The 9,402-nt window shown below is 43.7% G+C and overlaps 1 protein-coding gene across 6 annotated transcripts in view; it reads right to left on the bottom strand.

Moving 5' to 3' along the window:
• Nucleotides 1–7,755, bottom strand: part of LOC142563764 (uncharacterized) — a 49,993-nt gene extending 42,238 nt beyond the window's left edge. For 4 of the 6 annotated variants that reach the window (XM_075674377.1, XM_075674376.1, XM_075674381.1 and 1 more), the window contains exons 1-3: nt 7,691–7,755; nt 3,238–3,499; nt 2,944–3,020 (exon numbers count right to left, since the gene is read on the bottom strand). In XM_075674377.1, the coding sequence (XP_075530492.1) occupies nt 2,944–3,020; nt 3,238–3,499; nt 7,691–7,745 (394 nt within the window). In that variant the 5' untranslated portion in view covers nt 7,746–7,755. Of the gene's footprint in view, nt 1–2,943; nt 3,021–3,237; nt 3,500–5,406; nt 5,474–7,690 lie in introns of those variants that run through there. The other 2 variants (XM_075674379.1, XM_075674380.1) reach the window with 2 other exon arrangements.
• Between the last annotated feature and the right edge of the window lie 1,647 nt (nt 7,756–9,402).

A 9,402-nucleotide genomic window follows, 5' to 3' on the forward strand; every position in this document is an offset into this window, starting at 1 on the left:
GCACCTGCTTACGTCGCGCCCGCGTTAGTTGGACCCACATATAGCTAGAGCACTATCTGAGAAGTTCAAGCCCAACGTCTGACCCCACTACTACAGTCAGTATCTCACCCTTCGGGCGATACTGCCAATCTTGTTGTGCCACTTCTAATTAGATTGTTGTGAACATTTACCTTTTAATTTCTATAAGTATGACAAATATGTTAAAACCCTGATTTAGGAACGGCTTGAAAATAGCAATTAAATTCCTTGCGGCGACAAACCTGTGGATTCGCTATTATTTTTTTCTCTAGTTCAATAGAAGATTTGTCAATTTTAATAACGACAATGGTGAAACACTATTCGCTCGTAAGCCCAACCAGTGGTGCTCTCAAGTACGGACGCAAAATAAATATTAGTACTGCTGCGTAATAGCCAGTTTCGGTCACATACATGACAGGCCAAATTCCTTCGACGTGGCTTACATTCAAGACGTGTGCATGCTGAGCTGAGGCGGCAAATGTATACTTTCTCTGGGATTTTGGACAATTTGGTTAAAGTAGTTTGTTTACTGCTGTCACAAGTAGTCATGGGTTTATACGCAACGCTCTCCTCTATGGAAGGAATTTCGCGGCAATGCCAAGTAACCAGCTCGTCAAAGCTGCGGAACTACCGAGTCAGGTGTGCAGCGCGTTTACTTCTTTTCATCATAATTAGGACCGACAGTACTGCGATGCAATAGGAGGGGCGGAGTTACGGTATGTTAACATATTTCACGAGCTTTCTTTTCAACGGCGGCAAAAAATTTACTACGCAACAGACAGTGCTTCCGAAAATATTCCAATTTATTTTCATAAATGCAATCAAACAAAGCGCTGACGCATCTGCTGTCATTAGTATAATTACGAGTAAATATAATTTGAAACAGCGCAAATTCTGGAGATTTCTACCATTCCTTTGTCTTTGAGCTCATTTGCAGCGAGAGAAGCATTTTGTCAGTGAAGACCACCATTTGCATTTTCCCTTTACCTGAGTTTTTTTTTCGAATATATTTGGGTTAACAAAAGATGGGAAACTGGCCCTCTTAAAGCGGTTTCGTAGAAGGGAGGCAAATGGTCGCAAAATATGTAATAACAAGAAACTATAATCAAACAACAAAGATGTCAGAAAATTTTAAATTAGTGACAGTTGCGGTTTGACACAGAATGAATGATGTGGATCGCGTACAAGGGGGGGGGGGAGCTTACGACTTTTTCTTCTTTAAGATGTACACCAATTTCTCTCTGTATGGTACATGTTATAGAATTGAAACTATGTAAACTGAGAAACTAACAGTCTCAGACACCCCCGATATGTGGACTAGATTTATGTATTCCTTTGTGGACCAATGTTCAATGCTACGTTTGTAAAGGCAGTTCATCATTTCAATATATAGAAATATTTCATACAGATGAAATTAGGGCATGATGCCATTTTTTTGTCTGCTTTCAAAGTGATGTACCGTCATAGTTAGTGCAACAAATTTCCCAAACTGGTGGAAAGCAGTCACAATTTTTTTTGAGTGCAAATGCCAGAAAGCCCAAGTACGTATTTGCCTGAAATAAGTGCAGTATGACATTTAGGATGACCTTAAAATTTGATGTCTGTTCACAACATTATAGATTCAGGCTATTCTGTAAATGATTATTTAGGCCGCAGGCAGCAAGTTAAATTCTTGTTTAAAAGCTTATTGCTTCTCACGCTCGATGACTACTTCTGAAGGTCCCACCTACGGATTACTTAACTCTCAGTCAAATCGTGTACTACAGCTTATGTCAACTTTAGCTCGCGGAAACGAATAAATTTATTACTGTTGTTTTACTGATCATATTAGTATACACTCATCATCTGTCTTGTCCGCATTTCCTTTCTTTAACGCGGCGAGCCCGGTACTTCCCAGTAACGAACGACATGCGCGTTATCAGCATGACATAGTATTCCCGACAGGAAAGGAGCGGGCGGGGCGTTTTAAAAAAAGGAAACGCAAACAAGACAGATGACGATTATGGTTGTGTGGTACATATACACCCCAAAGGCTGTACCTTTGAATAAGAGGGCAGTTGAAAGGTAAACCAACATTTCCAAATGCGCACACTCTGCAGCCAGTGTAGCAATATCATTCTTTTTGCCTATGCCGATTTGTCCCACTTTGTGTTTGTAATAGATAGGAAAACCTTTTCGGATGAACTAGTTTTGTCATTTTTATCCGTGATGTTGCTGACAGATGTTTAGGTGTAAAGCACCGACAATATATACGGGGCTGCCAGTAATAATTTTCCTCTCCTTGACATCGTTCACAAAACGCAAATTAAACAAATTAGACAGTTTAAAACAGTGAACGCCATGTAGAAAACATTTGAATGGCGCTTGAGTATAAGAATAAGTAATTTGTTAAAATGTAGAAAACGCTAGAGGCAGCGAGGAATTCACGAACATAAAAACTTTGATATGTGTAACACAGCAAGAAAGTAACCTAACAAGAAAACAGAGAATTGGTGATTCTGACAAACTGTTGCTGGATTGTGGGGTCAGAAACATTAACACAAATGACAAATACGGTGAATACAATTGAATACAGCGTGACATTGAAAGCACTACATAAACCATCCCTATTAAGAAAACGAGAACCACTTGCATATTCGGTGTTCAGTGAATTGCATAGCAAGGATCGAATCCCCTGCGCTAAAAATGCATGATCGTGTGTTTCCGAAAAATGGGTAGTTTTGTATAACTTTCTTATTCTACTACTACATTTCACCAATGCGCCCACGTACTTAACTCCACATTCCATGTAACTCAGTGACAGCGATGTTGGCCACGTATTCTTTAAAATAAGTTTAATCTTGTGTGTAAGCAATGAACTGATATAAGCAGTGAAAGCGGTCGTCGGAGAAGTTAAGAAAAATGCTCTCCTGCTAAATAACTTACTCGGAGAAGTGAAGGTGACGAAGAAGATGCAGCTGAGGAATATCATCTTCCTCGAAGTCAGTAATAATTCCACGCTTCTGAAAAAGAAAACAGCAGAAACATGCTTTATTTTTTTCTTATTTTCGGAAGAAATAATAAATTTTTTAACGTTGTTGATTCGATACGGTTCTGAAGATAACATTAAGGATGACGCTTGAAGCAAAAAGTGCAACGACCAACATTTGAGTTGAAAGCGGGCGAAAGGAAACACCTTAGGTGAGAAAATTTGAGATGAGAGCGGGTGAAATGGCCCACCTGCCGCGCTGGCGCGCCAGGTAGTCCTTGAGGGGAGACGGCATCGCCGCAACGCACGCCATCCTCGCTATTGCCTTTCGGAAGCCCGGCTCGCCCTCTCTCTCAGCCCCACGGGGATTAGCTGCTGCGAGTGCCTGCCGGCCTTGGTAGCAGCGCTGCTTGCTCTGTCTCTCGTTGCGCAGGACGTGGGTGCATGCGGCGTTGGCACCGCAGTCTACTGCTGCTTGCTGGCTCGGACAGGACGTACCGCCATGGTACATTGCTAGCAATGGAAAACTTGAAGGATCGCTCAGCAGCTTCCAACCGTACAATAATGCTTTCGCTTTCCCAACTCAAAGTGCTTAGGTGTACCCGCATTTTTCAAAATTATAACCGTTGCTTAAGCAGTTACTATTAGGAGCTGACTGTAAAGTTATGCGTACTCATTCAACTAATCAAGTGCTAAAAAGGAACATTGGTAAAGCAAAAATTAGAAGTGAAGGATACAACATAGTTCGTCTTCTATAATAAACAGTTAATTAATTTGTTTCATATGGTAAATTGAAGTCACGGGTAAAAATGTGTGGATGAATAAGCAGACGGGGCGGTAATGAATCTAGTCTATTGCAATAAAACTGAGTGCTCTGATTTAACAATGCTGATCGTTATTTTCAGTGCACGAAAAGACCTCCAATGTTATAATACCGCTACAGGAGGTGCTATAATTTTGCAAGACATGCGAGGCTCAGTACCGCCATGGGAAAATGTTTCAGGCTGAGTGAATTTTGCGACGTCTACACTTGTGTTCCGATGTCGGCTAAGTATGATCACGTGATTAAATGTTTTTAAGCAATATTGCAATTGTGCTCAACACTTCTTCAATCATGCGCACTGATCAGCCATCTCTGAACTGATACAATGAGGGCTTTGATTGGTATTTTTATCTGGATGTGAGGTCACCGATATTGCGTTTGAATTCTGAGCGCGCTTCACGCAGCTTTCGGTGGCGATCTATTTCTGTAATTATCTATCCATATATCTAAGTTTGTATCTATGTAGGTTTGTATGCAACTGTTTTCCTGCCTAGCTCGGTCACTGAGTGTTCCTTGGTCGAATACGTGGTACATCGGGGTGCCGTTCTGGCTAACAGAGATCGAAACCAAACATCGGACCACCTTAGGTCACCGAATATGTGGTAATGTTTGCATACGCGCGGCTCTTCATTAAACCCCTTTCACCGTGACAAGAGTAAATGCAGACGTGGTACTGCGTAGGTACTGCTGTACGAAGAAATTTTTTACACCGACTGAGTGCACTGCGTGTGTGCCACACGGTCTGTGCTGGTCTTCAATGAAGCTTTTCCATGTCAACTTTGTACATTGGGTGTGGGCCAGTAGGTGTGGGCATCTCTTCAACGAACTTCTCTGACGCCAACTTGGGCAACTAGGTATGTGCCTTTGCGATTATGCCCAGTTCTCCGATGCTGAGCGGAAACGAATCCGCGTCGCAAGGGTTCACTACGAACAGCAACCCGACGCATTAGCAGGCTGCGCTATAGATCTTGGTATGAGCCGCTTTCAATTCAACGCTTTTCACGCCAACGCTTTAGCAAACTGCGCCATCAATGCACTGGCTATGAGCTACTCTTCAATGAATCTCTCCCGAAGTTGGATCAACACGCGCCACTCAATGTACGGCAAGTTACTGAAAGCTTCTTCGCGTTCGAAACCACCGGGGAGCCACGCTTCTCGGCTCAAAGGCCATGCTGACTTCTTTGCAGGGCGACGGGTTGGCGCAGGTTGTACAGAAAGAAGCGCGAGAGGAGACCAGTTGCCGCGTGACGCGTTTCTCAGCGTTCGGCACGCACCGGCGAGCCCTGCAGTTCGGAGCATACGTACAGGCTTCACAGAGGCAGGGCTATGCGGCACCGAGTGTTCTTAGGGAAGAGCTAAACAGGAATCCCACTGCATGACGCATTACAATCCCGCTAAACGCATTACCGTCCACAGTGAGCGTGAAATGCGTGCCGTAGAGTTTTCTTGCATTTCATTCGAATTAAGATGCCACCATTGTCATCGGGATCGAACCCGCCAGCTTGACCTCAGCAGCGCAAACCCACAGCAATTAAGCTCAAGTGGCGGGATCTCTAGATCCTAAGAGAGATTTCTGTAAGAAAGAATAAGTACTTACTAGTCGCGCATCTGAAGGCAGAAATACGACTTGCAAGTTGGTACAAAGCTGCGTTGTTTAATACCCAGTCGAGGAATGCCAATTGGCCAATGCAAATGGGAGAGCTGGTTGCCAAAAAAAAAGCGCTTAACAAATCGAACAAGCTGTGGAATTACTACAACGGCTAAAGGACAAATATAATGAGTACATTTCACCCGCAACAATGTTGAAAAGACGTGCGGGGTATGATGTATGAGCAAATTAGAGCAGTTTTTCTGCATTCGCTCTCGAGCGTCACATTCCGTGCTGACGTCACAAAACACAGAGCGAGACACCTGCTGACTCAGCCCATATGTGATTTTGAGCAACAAGATTAGGCAACGAACACGCAGCCAGGCTTCAAACAGCAGGCACGACGGCGTGACGGTGCATGTTGGCTAAAAAATAAATTCTTGATTTTTACGTACTAGAACAACACATAATTATGAGCTATGCTGTACTGGAGAATGTGGATCAATTTTCACTACCTGGAGCTCTTTACGTGCACCCAATGCGCGCCACACACGTGTTTTTGCTTTTCGCCTCCACTGAAATACTGCCGCCACGGCCGAAATTTGATCCCGCGACCAGGTGCTTAGCAGGGGAATGACATGATTGATAAACAAAGTAGCCTACAAGGAAAGTTACTCATCATATATTCAACAAAACCTTTAAAGCAAACGGTGACAGATACAGTCAACGCATTTCAGTACCTAATAGGCATCAAAAGTATACGTGAATCATCGACTATTTCCTTCTCCAATAAGATTTCAAAGCAGCATCGGCGTAGCCGGCCGCCGCGGTGGTGGTCGCAGCGGTAACAGTAGCGGTAATATTAATGTTAATACGACAGGCCGCAACTGCAAATGCCGGTTCGCAACTGGAAATAGATACACAAGTATTACAACGGAAGGTGCGAGGTCTCATCCACAATCTCGACCTCTATATAAAGAACTTCTACATGAATCCAACGCAAACGTGTTTTGCGTTCAGGAGACATGCGTAAACCAACACAAAGAAACTTCCTCAGGCATAAGCAATTTTTCGAAAAGACTGTGACGACGCACACGCTACGTCGTGTGGGGTTGCAGCAATAGTACACAAAGGCGTTGCTTGTCTGCAGTTACTTCTCCGAAATCCCCTTCAGGAAGTTTCAATCTGAGCAGCGCTCTTTCAGAAGTTGCGCACCATGAGTTCATTATACATCCCTCCGAATCATCAACACCCCGGAGCACACTTTCCAAGCTTTAACGTCAAACATCCTGAACCATATATTGGTGTTGGAGATATGAATGCACATAGCACTCTGTAGAATGACTATGGTTGTGTTGCGAGAAGCCGCTTAATAGAAATGTTTCTCCGCTCCACAGCTGCCTCCTTGCTGAGCAGGAAAGAGCCCACATCCTACAATGTGACAAACAAAACTTAGTGTATAGCACTAAGCATCGCGTCAACTACACTCATGTCCAGTACACATTGCGAGACGATAATGTGCTCTTGGTGCATCATCAACTCGCCAGGAAAACCACCCTTCTTCCGCCTGTGAGGAATCCTTTTTTTCCAGCGTTTAGAAGCGTCGGTTGAAGGAACAGGCGCACTGCTCCAAGAGAATATCCTACTGGTTACCAGTAGGCTTCCACCGCCTTCGTAGTGGCAGGCTATCGAGTGTGATATCTCGTCTCCTCTATAGAGATTTCCAAACGAGCCTGTGAAACTAATTGTACGTTCGCACTTCCTCGAACTGTAGGCGAAGTACTCTTGTGCAGATGTTAGCACGGACGCTTACAAATTTCATACTGGCGTTGTTTATGCAGCTCTTGGGCAGTGTTTTTAATGTCTGGTGCACTAAAGCATTACAAAAGTAACTGCGGAAATATGCACAATGATTTCCGCAGTTAGGCACATATAGCTAGTGAATGTTGCGAGCGCAATTCTGTTCACAACCTTCTTGAGCGTCGTTAGAGCTGTATTGAGTCTACGAAAACAGGAGAATAAAGTTTTCAATGAGCTCTTTAGCTCCATACGCTCAGTTTAGATGGGCAGCCAAGTCACCATATTATGCTAGGTACCTAGTCATAGAGGCATAAAAGGCATTGATGCTGTAGACGTAAGTGCCGCGTCAGTACAATATTCCTACACAAACAAAGCTATCCCTCCCACACACCGAAAGCCTTTCTGGCGCCACGAGTTGCTGAAATATTTGCAAAGAGAACCTTCGCAGGTTAAGGATACGACATACCTATCGAACACATTCGTACCTCCTTACCGGAAGTGATCCTCCCACATATCATAGGTGTGGCAATATCCTTGTAGTTTTCCATGTTCTTGTCCAGTGCCCTGAACAAGAAGGCCAGCGTAAAAGCACATATCTCATATATCGTGAGCACATCCTTCTTCACAGAGCATTTTTTTTCTGAATCACCCACCGCGGGCGTTTAGCGTCTATAGTGTTGCGCTGCTAAGCAAGAGGTCTCGGGATCGAATTCCGGCTGCAGCGACCGCAATTCAGTTGGGGCGAAATGCAAGAACATCCCTGTCCCGTGCATTGGGGGCACTTTAATGATCCCGCGGTGCTCAAAATAAACCCCGAGTCCCCCACTACGGCATGACTCCTAATCAAATCGGGGTTCTGGCACGTAAAACGACAGAATTAGTTTTTTTTCTGAACAAGGAGTCGCTTTCGATCCTAAAACAGTGTTAATGTTTTGGCAGACGTAAACACCGTACAAACCATCTGGCCGAGTCACCTGGTTGCAGGCTGAGGCTGCAGTGCAAAAAGAATTTACAGCACGTACGTCTAATCACTGGATTTCAAGGACCCTCTTGGAGCATTACTTCTGCTGTATATGTTTTATTTAATCAGTTTTTCATAACGGAACATTTATGCTCATAGCTCACACCATTAGTCAGTGTCATGTTTTCATTACTCGTATATTTTGCGCAATTTAGTGCGATTGTTTTTAAGCCTTTATACAACCACGCAATATCTATCATTTCCACTGTCTTCTCCATCCACTGTACATTGAAAACTTATCACCATATGTCGTTGCGCTCGTTGACCCTATCTGGCCGTTTAGCAAATAAAAATTACATATTATTGTTATTTGAGCGGGACGGTCTTTTGAGATAAGCATGCCAAATCAATCGCAGCTCCGCGGGGTTCTCGCTTGAAGCTGAGATTTCTGTACGCGACTGTAAAATTTGTGAATGTACGTCGAAGTAAAATGCGTTTTTAAGAAAGGCCCAAGAACTCGGGCTAATGCCACGCCGCATGTGCACATTATCGGCGTCGGGCTCATTTTGGTAAATGTCAAGCCATGTCACGCTTTGAAAAAGCGCTCTAGGTATGTTTTCACGTTAGCCGGCCAGCTCATCACGAGCCAGATGCGAACTCTTGGCTTTACTTCCTGAGGAGCAAAAGGCATGTGTCCCCATGTGCCTTTAACATAAAGCCACATCACATTTCCATGAGTAGAAGTCAACTAGATTCTAATTTGCATGAAGTCTAGGTGATCATTAGAGCTACGTCGTGCACCTAACGCACGGGTCACGATTTGTGATCGACTATTAAGGCTTTTGATTTGAAACATTTAGAGCATTTATAGTTGACCAAATACACGAAATAATCCACTTTTTAGGAGAAGAAACGTCTCCTACCTAAATGCCACTTATGGTGAAACGTTATAATAAAACATGATTGCTTCTTTTGCCGTTCCCATCACTAAAGAAGCAACTCACACGCTAATGACATGTCAGAGTGAATTGATGGACGCGAAAAGGTCTCGGTGCTATTACGAGCTATATTGCTCGCAATATATCTCGAAACATGTACACGATGTGTACGTAGAAAACGTTCACTTGCGCTAACTTTGTGAACTTTTCAAGCTGCACTATACGTTGCATGTGCAGCAGTGTAACAGTAGCGGATTTTCGAAAATTCCTACTAGATTTAGTATCTTTTTCGCTTACTTCCCTTCC

The sequence above is a fragment of the Dermacentor variabilis genome, chromosome 11, assembly GCF_050947875.1.
Source record: "Dermacentor variabilis isolate Ectoservices chromosome 11, ASM5094787v1, whole genome shotgun sequence".
Lineage (NCBI taxonomy): Eukaryota > Metazoa > Arthropoda > Arachnida > Ixodida > Ixodidae > Dermacentor > Dermacentor variabilis.